This window comes from Balaenoptera borealis, assembly GCF_965194805.1.
Source record: "Balaenoptera borealis genome assembly, chromosome: 3".
NCBI lineage: Eukaryota > Metazoa > Chordata > Mammalia > Artiodactyla > Balaenopteridae > Balaenoptera > Balaenoptera borealis.
Genome location: NC_138866.1, coordinates 45821770 through 45840605, shown reverse-complemented (window position 1 = coordinate 45840605; position 18836 = coordinate 45821770). Strand labels below are relative to the sequence as shown.

Below are 18836 nucleotides of genomic sequence, written 5' to 3'. Positions count from 1 at the left end.
GGAAGGTTGATCTACATCCTAACCTGTATATATCCTGGAATGGTAAGGAACATAAAATATCAAACATACTAGGTGTGTTTATATTCTGGATTTTTGGCGGTTCCCATAGTATTTATATGACTAGATTTGACCACAATTATAAAGTCTACAGCATGTGGTGTGTTTTCACAAGATGCTCCAGGTCAATGCTTCCCACCACGCCCTTAAAAAATAAAAAATAATTTTAAAAAACAAACAAAATTCCCTACCCTGGTACCATTTCGGATCCTGCCACGAGAAAGTACCGCTTTCCAGCATTCCCCACAGCGCTAGGGCGGCCTTTAGAAGATATCGCTCCGCCCCTCTCCCCGCCCCACCCCGCTCCCAACCGGGGGGTAGGAGGGCGCCCCCCAGCCAATCAACACTCAGCAGGGCCCTCCTCCGGCGCGTGTTTCAAAGGCCCCCTAGGAACCAATGAGCGGTTAGAGGCCGAACCAGGGCAACGGAGTAAGAAACAGGGAGAGTGTCCGATTGGTTCCAAGAAGAAGCCTCGCCCCACCTCATAGAAGGATGTACCAATGAGCTGAGCGGAGGGGCAGACGGTGCGGGGCGGAGGCTGAGACGCTGGTGCTGCCCGAGGGAGGAGGAGGTCGGTCTGCGTGTTGGGCGGCCAGTTATGAAGCCGGTGAGTGGGGTCGGGGATTGGAGGAACAGAGCCGCAGGGATGGGAGCGGTCCCGAGGCCAGTTATTGAGCCCGGGGACAGCCCCAGCCTGGTCGCGACACGACTCGCGCAGTAACCGTCCAGGGAAGGGGAGGTGGCGCTTCCCGGGACCTGCGAGAAGGATGGCAGCGAAGGAACAGGGTCGGAGGCGGGCGAGGGGAAGACGCACATTCGCTGTGCGCCTGTTGTGGGCTGTGAGCTGTCGCATGCGGGGTCTCCTAAGCCTCATGACAGCCCTGCCAGAGAGGGCTGAGCCCCGTTTTACGAAGGAACTGAGGCATAGAGAGCTTAAGTGTCTCCGTGCATCATTCAGCCTGATACCCCAGCCCCAAAGCATATCCTGGGATGCCCTGGGCCCCCTGGGGAGCAATCCTCTCCGCGGACGGGGAAATCTTCCTGAAAGATGATTAACACCCCCCGCATGTGGTGTGTCACCACGGCCACCATCCCACGGGGCCACCTGGCACTGCGTCCCTTTCCCTGGAGTTAAGAATCTCTGGGCTTGGGGAAGCGGAAACATCCAACTCTGTTAGGATTTGTAAAGCTGGCTGGGAGACCCTGAGTGAATGGGCCACACAAACTGAAACTCTGGAATCATCAAAACTGCCTTAAAGGAAAAGAAAGAAAAAACAGGCTTAAGGAGCTGAAGCCCCACCTGACTGACATCACCTACCACCAGAGCTGACAACCTGTTGAAGGGGCTCCATTTGAGTTGAGTTGATAATAATAATACGGATAGATCCAAAGCAACTCAAACCCATGGCCTAAATTGGCTCTGTAAAGTGATCTGGTAGTTACAAACAAGACCATTATAGAGTAGAATATAGCTTCAGAGCTAGAAAAGACATTAGGCAGTTACACTTGCTAATCCCCATATTTCCATGTGGAGGAACATCAGCTGTCCTTCACTCCTGGCCTCTTTCTACACTTGTCCACAGAAGGGGAAGAGTGAGTGATCTGATCTCTGAGTTTGGGAGGAACTGAACACAAGTAGCTCAACCCTTCCTTCCCTTCTCTTTGCAGAGAGTACCAGCCATCTGGGGTGCTCTCTGCCACAGGGGAGCCATGGGTTGTCCATCACTGCGTGTGCCTGGGTGGATAAGTCCAATTCTGGAGTGAAGAATTGACAAGCCCACTTGACCTCAGCTTTAAAGCCACATCCTCCATCCTCCATCTGACACGCAGTAATAAAACTGATATATTGATCTCCATTTGCCTCTCCATTGTCTCATCCCTCAGTTGGTTCCAACTAGGAAGTAGAAGAAAGGTGTGTTTTTTATTGGTCCTATAACACATCTTCCATGTAGCAGTGCTTCCCACGTGATTTTCAACTGCTTAGATCAGCACACAAAGTTCATCTCAGTCTCTCTAGTCCAGTGGTTCACAAAGTTAGGGACATGTTATTCTACCTATACTCCCCACTCACCCACCAACCAAATTGCTAGGCTGTTTGGGGGTTATTTATTGAGAAATGGGGTAGAGAAAACTACTTCTTTAGCTTCCTCTTCTCTGCTCTGATGTCACAGTTCCTGGATACAGTCAGCTCTCGGTGTCCGTGGGTGCGGAGGACCAACTGTCCCATGTTGGTCCGTTTTATGTAAGGGACTTGAGCATCTGGGGATTTTGGAACCCGCGGTGGGGGGAGAGGTCCTGGAACCAACCAATCCCCCCCCACCCCGCGGACACCAAGGGACTATACTGTACAAAGCCCTTTCTCTTTTTGCCTTAATTGCCTTAACTTCTCTATCTGCTTAAAAACCTCCTGCTCATCAGTCAAAACCCAACTAATGGATCTGTCCTCTGTGAAGCTTTCTCCAGCTCCCTAAGCAGTCAGTCACTCCCTTGTCTGCTCTGAAGGGCATAGTGCCATTTTAGCACTTCTAACTTTTTTGAATCTATTTACACATTGTCTCTCCAATTATACTGAAGGCAGGCTATTTATTTTATGGATCTTTGCATCTCCAGAGCTTGGCAAATGAAGGGGTCCAAGAAATGTTTGTGAATGAATGAATGAATAAATCTCCTTGCTTTATAGTTTTGGAAAACTGAGATCCAGTAGAAACTGACATCACTTGTCCAAGTTTATACAGTAAGTGGCAGAGCCAAGACCAGAAGACAGGTTTCTTGGTTCCCAATCCAACACTCTTTTCCACTACATGGGGCTGTAATTATTAATAGGACAGTAAACAGCAATAGCTTATTATTGATATCGCTGATCTCTCTGATATTCCAGGTTGAGTAAATTGCAAATATGCATCAGTTTGTCTTTAAGCAAGGATCAGCTATACTAAAACTATATGTAAATATTCTTTACAGTTATTTAACATAACTGATTTCTTTTGAAGCCTAGTTCAGTGCAAACAAGTGAGTTTGACTCATCAGACGAAGAGCCTATTGAAGATGAACAGACTCCAATTCAGATATCATGGTATGTTAACCTTTCTGATCAATGATGAGCTAAAATATTTGATGGGTACATAATAATCGTTGTAGAATTTAGTCTACATATTGAAAATGATTCTCTTCTGCTGATTATATAATTCTTATCTTTCTTATCTATGGTAGAATAAAGCTTTTTTGGGGGGGGGTAGGGGGAGTGGTGGGAGTTCCTTCCTTATACATTGAGAAAACCATAGTAGAAACAAGGAGTTAAGATTGGAATGATCTCCCATTTAGTACCAAAACCTTCTTATTCTTTTACGACAAAAGAATAGTGTACCAAACGTAGGATGAGATATCCTATGTTATCATTTATTCCAGTCCTAGAACTACTTGCCACAATAATGCATCTATCAGCAGACCCTGTTTAAGATAAAAGCCACATCACCATAGATACAATAACAAAAACAAATGTTTTTATATAAAATCAACTTCTGAATTTTGGCAGTGACTTACGGTTACAGCAGGTTCTCTACAATCCCTGTAAGTGTAATAATCTCTCTCTTTAAGCACTGACCCTGCCGTAGGAAGAGAAAAAAAGTGTTGTCCCTATAGTTCTTTTGTTCTGCCATCAAATAGCAATTAACTTTCATTTCCCCTTCTAAGCCCCCTTCGAACTCAAAAACTCATCTAATTTTCAAAGTCAGGTGGTATTTATACAATGCCCCATATTTTCCTCTAAATTCATCTTCTGTTTTGCAGACAAGGTGAGCCTCTGCCTGCTTTGTCCCCAAGTACTGCAAATTGGGAATAGGATTTCTTGAAATTATTTCATTTTAACCAAAATCCATTACAACAAAGAATAGTTAGCCTGTGGGTTTTATTCTATGAAATTGTGTCTGTTTAAGGAAGTCCTATAAAGAAATCTTAAAATAGTAATTTCAAATGAATGCTGGAGATGAAATTGTCAAATGGTCATTTTCCAGCTTATTTCCTAAGGTTACTAACACAAAATATCTCAGGTAACAAACCACAGGGTAACTTAAGTACACTTTATACTAGCTGTAAGCAACCTAGGCATTACTATCTTTAAGTTAGTTTAAGTTGGCTTGCCACTTTTAAGACTTAAATTGCAACAAAGCAAATGATAAGTTCCTATTTCAAAACTCCTAGTCTTTCTAAGCCTTTTTGTGACCAATACATTGATATTTAACTATGAATTTTTGTTTTGTGACTGCTGTAAAACTTTAAAACACCTTCATTTAGTGGCAGGCACACACGTTTGTATAAATGTCCATCTATAACTTTAAATTGAACTAAACTTGATAACGTTTTATTCCTTTCAGGCTACCCCTGTCACGAGTGAATTGTTCTCAATTTCTTGGTTTATGTGCTCTTCCAGGTAGGTGACACTATTGATATATTAGAAATTATTTTTTATATAATTCTCTGTACTGAGCAGTAAGAGAATTTCACAGACTATCAGCATAAGAACTCAGTTCTGGAAACCCTCTTGGTGGGCTGTAGATAAAGGCACATAGACCCACTCTTCAACCCTTCCACATCCACATTCACAGTTCTGCATTTCTGATTTACCTATTTTAATAAAATGTAACACAGGGGTACGATGTGAGGCTAAGGACTACAGCCAGGTACTTGTTACAGAAAGGACACAGAATAAAGAATCCTTGGATTAAGAGTTCCTTCAGCTGGGATCTATGAATCCCTGGAATTATATTCCTAAGAATATAAGAAATTTAAATTCCCATTCAGAATGGAATTGAAGCGTATAAATGATCACGTGTAATGACTTTCTACAGTAGCTATATATGTGTTTAATATACTTGTTATTTATGACCAGAAACTGACTCTTTCACTTGCCTTGTTACTACTTACAGGTTGTAAATTTAAAGATGTTAGAAGAAATATCCAAAAAGATACAGGTAGGTGTAATATGACAGAACCATCTTAATAGGTTCTTAAAAAATACTAAAAATCTCTTTGTCCAAAAGAACAAACGGTAGTCTCTTCTGAATTTTCCAAAAAAATGTTTGGTATTTCATAAAGTTTCAAGCTATAGACTTATTCTAATATGTGAAGAGGTATTTGTGAAGGGCAAAGAAGACTCATAATTTACTAAACATAGTGTTGCTTTTCACTGATTGTTGTAGTTCTATACATAAAAACTGCATTTGTGTTGTAATGTATAAGTTGGAGGGGGAAAAGTATGTAAATAGAAAGCTGACATTGCACTGCCCAGATCTTTGAACATACTGTTCTTTGCAGACTTGACTGTGTTACTGGAAATTAAGCCTGAGCTGGGAACCCAGAGGTAGTATTAAAATTGTCCATCCCACATAGAAAATTTACAGAACCAGTGTCTAGGTGGAAAAGATGGAATAGGGTCTGATCTCTGCATGCCCAAGGGTGTTCTTAGCCTCAAGTCTAATAATCCTACAAATATCCTGATAATCTGTCCCAATTTGGAATTTATATATTGTATGATACTAACAAATTTAGACTTTCAAAATATTTTATTCTGGTTGGCCTGGAATGTCTCAAGCCTAATAGTCCTACCAATGTCCTTATGATAAACCAATACAAAAATGTATATATTGTTTGATTCTGACCACTATAGATTTTATAAATCTTAAAATTCTGTCCTAGTTATCCTAGAATATCAATTTGCTAATATACTTTCTTTAATTTACCTACCAGAAAAGACTTAAAGGACTAATAGATTAGTTGACCCTTGCAGTATTTGTAAAGATTTTCTGCTCTAGAGATACCCACCATGGTAGGAAATTTCCATCTGGAGAACATTCAGTTATGAGCAAAATATCATTTAAATCATTGGTTCAAGAACCAATCTTGCACATTTTGGAAAGCCCTATTCATTTAGTCTCTTTTATAAAAGGAGTTTCCAATTTTTTACCAAACCTCTTTTTTCTTCCAATGAAATCTTAAATGGAATCCAATACACAAAATAGATGACAGTGTCTGAAGGGGGAGACCTAGACTCTCCCGGCAGCACTTCTGTGTCCGTCCTCAGAGTCTTTTCTGGGAAAGTTGAAATCTACTATAAAATAGAAATTATTCAATGCGTGCAAGAGGCAAATAGGAAATTACCTACTGTCTTAAAAATGGTTACGGATGTCAACTGCAAGTTAAACCCTTTTACAAGTACAAAAGCATAATAGTATTATCTAGAGCAGCACTGTCCAACAGAAACATATTGGGAGCCACAAATAGAAGCCATATATATACTTTTGACATTTTCTAGGGGCCACATTAAAAAAGTAAAAACAGGTAAAATTAATTTTAGTAACATACTTGATTTAACCTCATATAGGCTAAATAGTATCGTTTCAATGGGTTTTAAGTATAAAACAAATTATTGAGATAGGAGTTTTTTGGTACTTGGTCTTTGAAATCAGATACGTATTTTACATTTACAATACATCTCAATTTGGACTAGCCATATTTCGAGTACAGGTTTAGAGTTTCATGATAAAAAGTACTTTGTACTTAAATAGCTAAATGTCCTAGGATTTAGTGGGTGGGGAGAGAAAAAGGGGAATCAGATGAGTCAGAATTATTCATTATGAACCAAATGCTCTGTAGTGAATATTGCCCTAAGGAAGCTCCAGTGAACAGAATGGCCTGCAGTACTCTCGCTTGGTTCATGTCATTATACTGAAATTCGCTAAGTCACATAATTTTCATACAGCTAATGCTTTATTTCCTAGAAACCTAGTCCATAAAATTAAATACATAATGGTGCGGTACAGTGCAAATATAGGTGACAATACAAGAGCTCTGGCACCATGGCTATGCTGGAGATTTTATATACAGTGCTTAGGGTAAAACAAAATAACAGAGACTTGTACACAGCAAACACCATTGATTTGGTGAGAAGAAAATGGGAAAAAATGTGCTATCATTCCTTCATATTTTGAAATATTAGGTGTTTTACAGTTTATTTTAAAGCAGTATTATAAAAAAATATTTTTTTCAAAACAGCAATATAATGGATGTCTTAAAATCCAGTAAAAAAACATTTTGACTTATAAAGTCAGGTTTCATTTTAATAACCTTTTGGTTCAGATGTTTCGAATTACTATTTTGTGCTTAGTGACTTGGTTTTTACCCTAGTTTGAAGACAGATCAGTATTGTTTTAGATTATCAATGAGCACTTCAAAGGTTATCGTTTGTTTGGTTTAAGGAACTTAACTCCATATTTTCCCTCCTGACTGTATTTAAATTTGTAATGTTTTGTCCATGTGTGTCCTTGTGTATCTTGGTCTATTGGCAGAAGAACTAAAAAGCTATGGTATACAAGACATATTTGTTTTCTGCACCAGAGGGGAACTGTCAAAATATAGAGTTCCAAACCTTGTGGATCTCTACCATCAGTGTGGAATTATCACTCATCATCATCCGATTCCATTTGGAGGGACTCCTGACATAGCCAGCTGCTGTGACATAATGGAGGAGCTTGAAATCTGCCTTAAAAATAACCGAAAAACCTTAATACAGTATGTTTTCCTTTTCTCCGTATATTACATGAAAAATGTCCCAGTCAAAATGATTTCTCAAATTATTGTATCCTTATGCAGTTATTACCTACCTTATAGTTTGTTGCAAGGATCAAAAGGAGATAGTACATGAAAAGTACTAGCACCATGCCTGGCACAGAGCAAGCACTCAGATATTTGCCATTATTACTTTTGAAGAGTAAGGACAATAAATGAGTAGATTAGGAAATTTTTAGGATAGGGTAACAGGCTTTTTTTTTTTTCTTTCTTTCCTTTTGTCTTAGACCTTTACTCATAATTTTGGGACCTTCTCCTTCCCAAAAAGGTGAGGGCATCATTCTTGTTATGTAACACTGTACCTACTGGTCGGCCTTTCGGTTGTTTAGTTTCTTCCAACAGCAAGAAAGTCCATTTTTTAAAAATTAGCAGCAAAGGAATTATCCCTAAGCAATGAGCAATCCTAAAAACAGGACTTGAAAATTATATTTGATGATATGAATTTGCTACCTGAATGAAGGAGGGACTCTCATCGTTTGTCAGTGGCTGTAAATAAGCTGCTGGTATGAAAGTTTAAAACAAAAGAAAATGGATTAAGGGGAAAAAATGAGGAGAAAAGAAAAAAGTAGCTTGGAGAAAGGAAGAAGAAAGTGACAATCAGCAGTAGACAGTAGCATTGGAAAGACTCTAAGTGGTGCCATGGAAAGGAACATTAGTTACACCAGAAGTGAGACCCACAGAGCAGAGGGGAGCCGGCCACAAGGAGAAAACTATAGACTTATTCTAATATGTGAGGAGGTATTTGTGAAGAGCAAAGAGAACTCATCATTTACTAAACATAGGTCTTTGTGCGTATTGGGGTTTTTTTGTTTTTTTGGTTTTTGGGGTGTCTTTTTGTTTGTTTGTTTTTTGCATCCTAATCTTCTTAATCCTTTCTGGAGCAAGATAGAGCATTAAGTAGTGTAATAGCTCAAAAGCTCTAAGGTCATTGCTTTGAGCTAGAAAGTATACAGACTATACCAAATAACTGAGTAGTCTCAGGCACCTAGGAAAAGGGAAAGCTCAGCCAGCTTCTCTCTCCTTAGACCAAGAGCCCCGGGGCTTCATGCCAGTAGCTCATGTTCTGAAAGCAAACCAACGAGTACAAGGGTCTTTGGGGACACATATCTGTTTGTGACCAAACTAAACTCTGATATAGAGAACTATCACCTGCAAAGTAGGGGAAAAAGAACTAGAAGCCATCCTACATCCTACAGTTTCCAAACTTTATAGAAACACATCATCTCTCATCTAGTACTAACTGTAGAAGCAAAATTTTAGAATAAATACAGTTGCCTGTGCTAAATGTTCTGATAAATCTAAGTAAAATAGCATTAGGTGGTTAGATGGAGCTAGTGAAAAATATTTTACAATTTTTGAACCCATTTTCAAACCAATTCTGAGATTTTTTTTTTTCAAACGAATCTTTGAAAGCAGGCTCTACTGAAAGATTACTAGAGATCAGACTAGCTCAGGTTAGAAAAGCTGAACAAAATCTACTCTAGCAAGTTCTAGCAAACCAAATGCTCTGGTGTTTGAATACAAACAGAATGGAAAGGTGGATGGGCAATCTTGCATATGTCAAATGCTTCAGGCTCCCATAAAATAAAGCATCTGATGACTGGAAATTTTCATTGTCCTAGAGCTTTCAAAGGTGTTCCTACAGTGACTAATGTTTGTTTGGACAAAGACGATTTTCTATCCTTTCTACTATCTTTGGGTGCCCACACTGCTAGACAGCTCTAGAGTTTATCCCTCAGGAACAGGGTCTGGTACATTTTTTTCCCTGTTCTGTTGTCTGTCCTCCCTGGACATTTTTGTTCCTTTATAAAGTCAGTGAACACTGCTCGCCTATTTTGTTACATCATTTCCTGCGGCTGTTGTAACAAAGGACCACAAACTGGGTCGCTTAAAAAACAGAAGTTTATTCCCACCCAGTTCTAGTGGCTAGAAGTCCAAAATCAAGGTGTCAGCAGGGCTATCTTCAGTCAGAAACCCTGGATAGAGTCCTTCCTCACTTCTTCCTAGCTTCTGGTGGTGGCCGGCAATCCTTGGCATTCTTTGGCTTATGGCTGCATCACTCCCCTCTGCCTCTGTCATCACATGATTCTCCCTCTGTGTCTGTGTTTTCATATGGTGTTTCCTATTATAAGGACACCAGTCATATTGGATTAGGACCCACCCTAATGACCTCATCTTAACTTGATTATATCTGCAAAGACCCTATTTTCAAATAAGGTCACATGCACAGTACCAGCGATTAGGTACATATCTTTTGGGGGGGGGCACAGTTCAACCCATAACACCTACTGTGTATGAAACATTGTGAATATAAAATACACACTCTAGACACAGTCCCCACCCTCAAGGAACCCACAGCCAATGACACTATCATGTAAGTGTAATAATACTCAAAACAGGTGTATACGAGGCAGTACACAGGATGGCAGTGGTTCCTATGGGGGCACAGAGGCATTTCAGAAGTTGAAATTTGAGCTAGGTTTTGAAGGATGAGTAGGAATCAAACAGGGGAGGAAAGATAAAGCTAGCAAGATACAAAGTGGTAGGGCTTCCCTGGTGGCGCAGGGGTTGAGAATCTGCCTGCCAATGCAGGGGACACGGGTTTGGGCCCTGGTCTGGGAAGATCCCACATGCCGCGGAGCAACTGGGCCCGTGAGCCACAATTACTGAGCCTGCGCGTCTGGAGCCTGTGCTCCGCAACAAGAGAGGCCACGATAGTGAGAGGCCCGCGCACTGCGATGAAGAGTGGCCCCCGCTTGCCGCAACTAGAGAAAGCCCTCGCACAGAAGCAAAGACCCAACACAGCCATAAATTAATTAATTAATTAATTTAAAAAAAAAGATATAAAGCGGTAATCTTTTTTTTTTTTTTTTTTGGCTGCATTCGGTCTTCGTTGCTGCGCGCAGGCTTTCTGTAGTCGTGGTGAGCAGGGGCTACTCTTCATTGCGGTGCGCGGGCTTCTCATTGCAGTGGCTTCTCTTGTTGCGGAGCACGGGCTCTAGAGCGCAGGCTCAGTAGTTGTGGCGCACGGGCTTAGTTGCTCCACGCCACGTGGGATCTTCCCAGACCAGGGATCGAACCTATGTCCCCTGCATTGGCAGGCAGATTCTCAACCACTGCGCCACCAGGGAAGTCCCAAAAGTGGTACATCTTAATCTTGAAGAAAGCCACTAAAATGTTCTACCTCTCTCTACCTTTATACAGTAGAGCCTCGTCTCTGAAACAGGCCTACAGCTGGGACACTTTGTAGAAAGCAAGTTCATCAGTTATCCAGGGGTCAGTACCTGTTTGGTCCTCTGTTTCACATCCTATCACAAGACGTGTATCTACAGCTCCATCTACAAATACACCACAGTAACTGATGCTCATAATGAGTTGTCAGCACTGAATTAGGATCAGTACACCCTCTGAGAAAGGAAGTATGGAATACACTTCTTTAGGATCTTTGAAACTGATTAAAGTGAATGGTTTTATTGCTTAAGAATCAGTCCTTGTTTTTCTAGAAAATCCAGTTATACAGAACTGCTCATTTCTTCACAATGCTACATAATAGCAGCTAACGTTCATTTACTTCTTACTCTGTGCCAAGCTCTGTTGTGAGGTTTACAAATGTTATCTCATTCAGTCCTCACTGTGACATAGGTACTGTTGCTGGCCCCATCTTATAGGTGAAAAGGCTGAGGCCCAGAGAGGTTAAATAACTTAGGTTCACACATCTAATAAGTGACAGATTCAGGATTCAACCCCAGGCGGTGCGGCTCCAGAGCCCAGGCTTTAAACCTCTAGGATACACTGCCTCTTTACTCTTTCTAGATGAATGAAGAATTATCATACGGACCTGTCCCATAACCACTAAGGTTCTGTTTAGAGAAAAATTAAGTGGCAGTTGGTAAAAGTAGTCTGATTTCTATCAATTTAGTAACGTGTTCCACTCCTCAGATGTTTAAAGAGGTCAATAAAAAGGCCCTGCCTTCTTTGTTCCTTATAGGTGTACGGAATACCTCCCAACAAACAAATAAGCACACTTTGCTCTTGATTGATTTATTCGAAAATATTTATTAATCTCTGGGTATAAGGCACTGTGCTAGGCATTAGAGTAGAAATAGAAGGCAGAAAGAGCAAGTCTCTGGTTGTAATTGTTGGGATGGAATGAAAATGTACAAACTTCAAAACTGTACTTCCCTTTCAGCTGTTATGGAGGACTTGGGAGATCTTGTCTTGGTAAGAAATATATTTCTATTATTCAGTTTGTTTTTTTTTAACCTATAAGTATGAAAACTCGTGTTTCTGGGCCATATGCTCACTTTGTATGAAAATGAGACGAAACACAATATATGTCTGCTAAGACCCAAAGGATTATTTAAGGACCTAAATTTGGTGTTCCCTAGAAAGGCTGGGTGGGAGTCAGAGGTATTTTCAGCATTGTTTTGGAGGATTCTACAAAACATAATTTACAGGTCTTAGCACCTGCATTCTTGTGTTTTGTTTTGTTTTCTAATGTTCTCCCTTTGCAGGTGTTGTTAAGATATTGACAGTAACTTCTAAATAATATCCATGGGTAACATAAGCATAAAAACAAAGTTATATATGTTAACTTTAAACTTTTAAAAAATGTATTGGGGGGGAAAGAAAACAGCTAATGAAATACCACAGTGGGAGTAAGAGTTATTCCTTTTAGTGTTGGACAATATCAAAATAACAAAGTTTTGTGTTTTAAAGACATTATCAAAATGAAAAGACAACCCACAGAATGGGAAAAAAAATACTTACAAAACCATATATCTGATAAAGGACTTACCCAGACTATATAAAGAACTCTTACAACTCAATAGTAAAAAGACAATTAAAAAATTTAAAAATGGGCAAAGGATATGAATAGACATTTCTCCAAACAAAATATACAAATGACCAATAAGCGCATGGAAGAATGCTCAATATCTTAGTCCTCGGAGAAATGCAAATCCAAACCACAGAGAGATACCACCTAACACCCATTAGGATGGCTGTTACCCAAAACATGGAGAACAAGCTTTGGAGAGGATGTAGAGAAACTGGGAGCTAAATACACTGCTGGTGGGAGTGAAAAAGGTGCAGCTGCTTCGGAAAACAGCCAGGCAGTACTTCCTCAAACAGTTACACACAGAGTGACCATACGATCCAGCCATTTCACTCCTAGCCATACACCCCAAAGAAATGAAAACAGGTCCAGACAAAACCTGTGCACTAACACTTAGAGCCACATTATTCATAATAGCCAAAAAATGGAAACAACCTAAATGTCCATCAGCTGACAAATGGTTAAACAAAATGTGTAGCCATACAATGGAATATTATTCACCCATAAAAAGGAATGAAGTACTGATATGTGCCACAATGTGTACGAACCTTAAACACATGATGCTAAGTGAAAGAAGCTAGTCACAAAAGACCACGTATGATTCCATGTATATGAAATGTCTAGAACAGGCAAATCCATAAGGACAGAAAGTAAATTAGTGGTTGCTTAGGGGAGGGGTGATGGGTGATAGAGGGATGATAACAGAAGTATACAGGGTTTCTTTCTGAGGTGATGAAAATGTTCTAAAACTGACTGTGGTGATGGCTGCATTTAACTGTGAATACACTAAAGTCCACTAAATTGTGCACTTTAAACGAATGAATTGTATGTGAATTATAATAACTCAATAAAGCTGTTTAAAAAAAAAATGAAGCCAGCGTTAAATTTTAATTCAACCACAGTCATTTAAAATCATAATTTGTCAAAAACACATACTAAAAGGCCTCAGTCTTTTAATTCATTTCCCAAACTCAGTCTTCTCCACCAACAGAAGTCTGAATTAAGTATAAGCATATCATTAATTTATAATATACTATAAGAATATATATTACACGTAGTATACAACTTTTGTCTCATGTTCTGTTTAGTAGCTGCTTGTCTCCTCCTATACCTGTCTGACACAGTGTCACCGCAGCAAGCCATCGACAGCCTGAGGGAGCTGAGAGGGTCTGGAGCAATACAGACCATAAAGGTAAGGCGGGTGACCGTTCTCGTGAGGCTGTGGAGGGGGGCAGACCGTCACAGTGTTACACCTCATCCAAAGGGTAATGAAAATCCAAAGCATTCTATTTTTCATGTATCACCTGTTTATATTTTGATTTTTTTTAAATTTACATTTAAATATAACCTGGACGTCTGAAAAAGTTCAGTTTTTCAAACAAAATAATGAAAAATTTGAACTTTCCAGTTTACTCTTCCAAGATCCACTACTGTTCAGTGTTTGCCCATTCTGTTCTGGGAATGGATCCTCTCACCTGGAAAAATGAGGCAGTTACTATAAACTTGGTAGTTTCCTGGGTATATTTTTGACCAAAAAGATCTCATGACGATCCTATTACTGTATCACCAAAACATTTAACAAAGATAGATGAATGACTATAATAGAAAAAAATGTAAAACCATGCTAATTACCCTTTGCTGTGGATAACCTAAGTGACATCGTTCACATTTACTTTCTAACACCAAAACACTGCAGTAGCAAAGCCCCAAGGATGTTATTGATTTATAGCTCTGTAAAGCTAACTTGCCTTCCTTTCCCAATTACCCAGTCTCAACTTTAGGACTAAGTCTGAGGAGCGGGTTCTGAAAACAGAGAAGCAGCTCCCTTTATTATCTGTTTTTAACAAATGCTGCTTCAAATTCAACATGTTCCCAAGTGTCTCTGTGACACAAAACAAAATACATGATCAGACATATGTATATGCATGTTTTACATCTTTAATCGTAGAGAGAATTAAGCCCACATTAATATGGGCTGTCAATTTATCACCTCAGCATTCTGGGGCAAACGTGCTTTTTCCATCTCTGTGCTGATGTAAGTTAGCAGTATGCAATTTCAATTTCTGAACAGTAATACAAAATGAGATTCTTGGCAGAGTGAGAATATCCTCTGGGCAGCTATTAAAACTCCAAATGAATTATTTATTTAAAGATTTTATTTTGCTTATCTGTTAAGATTAGTGATTTTATTTTAATATTATCTACTATGAAAATTGTTCCAAATGGATTTTATCATCACAAAAAGCAGAAAACTAAGGCTTCTGTAAATTAAGAAATAGATTTTCTTGAATACGCTGCTGTTAATTGCTGCAGAAAGTGCCCTCTCCCCTGTATTTACTCCCCAGGGGAAAATGCATTAGCAAAAAGAATATCTTTGTGTGTTTTTAATCTTATTTCCTCCTGCCAGTAAAGGGAGAAAGGATTTTAAAGATTTATAAAACATTGCTGTTATTTCATGCTACCTCCTAATTTTTAGAGATTTTTAAAACAAGTTTTTCACACTATATGTAGCTTTATTGAAAGATAAAACTTCCTCAAGATATAAATACCTCCTTATGCAAAAGGATGTAGAACTGTTTTTATCAAGTATTTTTTTGATTCTCGATTCCGACTAGTATGACTACTCTGGTAATTAGCTTTCTACAATGTATTTCAATATATCTTTACTTTTTTCAGCAATATAATTATCTTCATGAGTTCCGGGACAAACTAGCTGCACACCTATTATCAAGAGATTCACTATCAAGATCTGTATCTAGATAAAAGAATTTCAAATAGCATATATATATGACGATGGCAGAAATTTGAGTTCTCTAATATTTGTATTGAAATGAAACTACTATTGTTATCAAATTGAATGTAATGAATGTAGATGTGTATGTGCAGATATTCTTAAAGCTCTTATTGACAAATTTCATTGTGTCTCTTTCATCTCTTATAGGAGATAGAAAAACTGCTATACAATTTTCCTTTTAAAAATGCACTAGCTGCTCTGATATATTTTACCTGGAGGCAATGCTGAAAAAAGCATATGGAAAAATACATATATTTTTTTTTACCACACTCTTACCTCATATTATCGGTAACTACTGGGTAGCATATGACATAGTAATACATATGAAAATTGGTATGAGTAGCCATGCTAAAATTATTTAAATAACTCTTACTTCTTTATTCCTTTGAAAATTTCTCCCACTGTTTTCTCTACTTCATAGACATACAGAATTGTGAGGGATCCTATGAATCATCTCGTCACCTCCCTCCCAATACCAGATCATCCCAACAGGTGTTTATCCAGCATTTGCTGGAATTTTCCAAGATGAGGAATTCATTGGTTCAGACAGCTGCTGTTTTTACAGCATTCATTTTTTCACCCTAGGAACTACACAGAATGAACTTAATCCCTCCTCCAAATTTATTTTATAAAAGCACTTATCTACAGATTAAGTCTCCAGTTCTCACACTCCTTCACTTCACTCTATGCTACTGAACATGTCTTTTTGTCTTTAAATTCCATGTTGAGCTACCGAAAATAGTCATTTGTAGACAAGGATCATACAGTGAGTCAAAGTTAAGAGACCTCAGTGGTTTTACTGCTGCAGAGTGCCATGGCTCTCTTGGCTACTGGAAGTCACAAAGGTGACCAACAGTCAGAGGCACTTCCACACAAGACAAAGCAAATTTCACTACATCAACCCTTAATTTTAAATAATCATATAATTACCAAAAGTCTTACTCTCTCACTCTTCTTGCTCTGATGGACTACTTTAATTTCATTAGAGAATAAAACAATTACTAGTGCTGTTTGGGAACTTCAGACCAGAGAGCCAGCATGTACCATAATATAAAATCAATGTTTTAATACTTTTATATACACCGTGCTTCTAGAACTTAAGGTTTTATAAGACTATTAAGGAAGGTGGGCGAATCGTATATCCCTAGGGATTTCTTACCCAAGGTAATAAATGCCAAAAGTTATAGCTAGAAAGTTATTTATTTTTTTTAAAGTACAGGCTGCAATAATAGACTGACCTTCCTCATGATTTTGGTATTGTAACCAAATACAGTTTAAAAATCACAATATTCCATTAAACTTTAAACAGTCGTTGAAATTGACATTACCAAATCTTGTATTAGCTTTCTCCCAGTATAAACATATAGCTTACTCATGAATACTTAAGAAAATGGAAGACAAATATTGGCATGGACTAATCAAATCCTTTAATAATCAACTGAATTTTCAAAGTGCATGCATCTCTTAATTTCCACTGCAAGTGCTTGTTAAGCGTTCCACATTTAAAATGCTTGACTAAACTATTTTAATACTAGGTATAAGGAAAAACATCAATTATTCCATAACAAAGAAACATGGGATGTCACTACTCAAATATAATTATCCAATTAAGTTTAATAACATGTAATTCCAACACTCTTGGAAAAGCATTTTCTCTGGTTAATCTGCAGGACAGCCCTCAAAACAATTGGGGAAGGGAGGCAGAGAGACCAGCCAGAATCCTGGTCATACACAAGCCAGTTAGTTGCTGAAATAGAATCAACACACAAACTCAACTGTTACCCACAAACTACACAAGGAAACATTTGAGGCAGTTTTTATTAAATATACAAAAGCAAAATCAAGCAAGCAAGCTCTAAGAAGGCAGGACAACATAAGGGCACTGTCTTTGGATGGTGTACAGCACCATTAAGGTTAACTTAGATTTTAAATCTAACAAACCATGAGCACAGATGGCTAACTATATTCTGTGTTTCCCTTAGTAGTTGTAAGATCTACCTAGTCATCAATTTATTATTTAAGAAATTTTTCTTCTCCAGAATATAAGAACATGATAACCAAAGAAATTTAGGAAAGCACTGTACGATGAACGTTAACTTATTCATTCTTTTCCATGTCAAGATGTTCTCTACATCTTCCACAATGTGCATTAATGAAACTAAAGTAGGGTAAAACCTTCACTCCAATCCCACAGATCACCTTAGGTGGTTAATACTATTTTCCAAGAACAAGCAGAACAAGCTACAGAGTTGTTTACTCCTTTTAGACATTTAGCTTTAAAACCATTAATTTTAATCAAAGTAAAATTGTTCTAAGAAAGCTATTCAACATATCCAGAACCCCATTTTCTCTCTTAGCATCGCCCCAGAGTATTAGTTCAGAACCATCTGCTAAGCTATAATACTAGTGCCAGAGACTCATTAGCTGCTGGTCTGACCACAGATCAATGACTGGTTTGAGCAAAAGAGCTTAAATTATTTGACATTACTATCTTTCCCCTTTGAAAAGAGTGTTGTTTTAAAATATTTCGGCTGTCAAAACTTCTGATTTACAATTATACTGTACAACTGATTATTGAAAGATGCACATTTTAAATAAGTAACTTAGATGAAAACTTTTAAATAGATTATTTTAATGGGCTTGATGCTGCTATGCTATTTCATATCTGAAATGAAAGCCCACCAGAAGAAATCCACAGAAGTCATTCTTTGTACTATGGCAATAATATTCCATGAACACTGTTCATAAATATATATAATTGGAGGAAAAGAGAAGTGTTGTATCAACGAAAATAATTTGCTAGTTTCAAAGTGTATCGATATCTCTTATTTCCTTTCTATGCAATTATCTGAAACATTTTCAAAATATGTTGTTGATCTGCAGAGAAGATGAGAGCTATTAACATTAAGTGGTCCTCAAGCTGGAAAATACTTAACAGGCTTTAAAAGACACATACTACAAACTGTCATGCACTCTGCTGCTTTGTGTAAGACCATTACCTGGGTATCTAAATTTGACTGGTAGGTCTGGCAATTCATGGTGTAATCCATGAGGCTTCTCAAATGCTTCAGTAATACCTGGTATGTGTCAAAAGTGGATCATCTGGTCATTTCCTATCACTACCCCCTTCCCATGAAAAGTAATTCAAACTTCAAACAAATTAGCAGTTTATGTACAGCCTGTGACCCAACTCTCCTCTATCCTGGGATAGGGAGTGGGTACTATCAGTTAAAATCATCAAACATTGTTAATAAAATTCAGATTCAGGCATTCAAGTAAGTTTCTACCCCTATACCTCCTTAACACTAATAGGACATGATGGCATGATATAGTATTGTTACTAAGAATAACTGCTAAATAGACTACATTTGTTATATAAGATTTTTAATGCAGGAGAATCTGTACCAACAGCAAGGAGTTGCTGATACAGATAAAAACCACAGTGTGTTACACTAATGGTTTCAGAGAGTTGGAATGCTCTTAAAGATAAATCAAAACACACAATAGCAAAAGTAATTGTAACAAGGG

General features: G+C 38.4%; 1 protein-coding gene across 1 annotated transcript; it reads left to right on the top strand.

Annotated features, from left to right (window-relative positions):
- The first annotated feature begins 499 nt into the window (after nucleotides 1-499).
- On the top strand, nucleotides 500-15431 carry CDKN3 (cyclin dependent kinase inhibitor 3). The gene is made up of 8 exons (XM_082386763.1): nucleotides 500-664; nucleotides 3048-3130; nucleotides 4428-4483; nucleotides 4980-5024; nucleotides 7398-7620; nucleotides 11867-11898; nucleotides 13603-13706; nucleotides 15191-15431. Exons 1-8 carry the CDS (start codon nucleotides 656-658, stop codon nucleotides 15275-15277), a joined length of 639 nt encoding a protein of 212 aa, XP_082242889.1. The 5' UTR covers nucleotides 500-655; the 3' UTR covers nucleotides 15278-15431.
- Nucleotides 15432-18836: the final 3405 nt, after the last annotated feature.

Excerpts from the sequence above, each read along its gene's own strand:
- CDKN3 (XM_082386763.1), top strand. Across the intron at positions 4,484-4,979 it reads TGGTTTATGTGCTCTTCCAG|GTTGTAAATTTAAAGATGTT; the intron begins GTAGGTGACACT and ends TACTACTTACAG. Across the intron at positions 7,621-11,866 it reads AACCGAAAAACCTTAATACA|CTGTTATGGAGGACTTGGGA; the intron begins GTATGTTTTCCT and ends CTTCCCTTTCAG.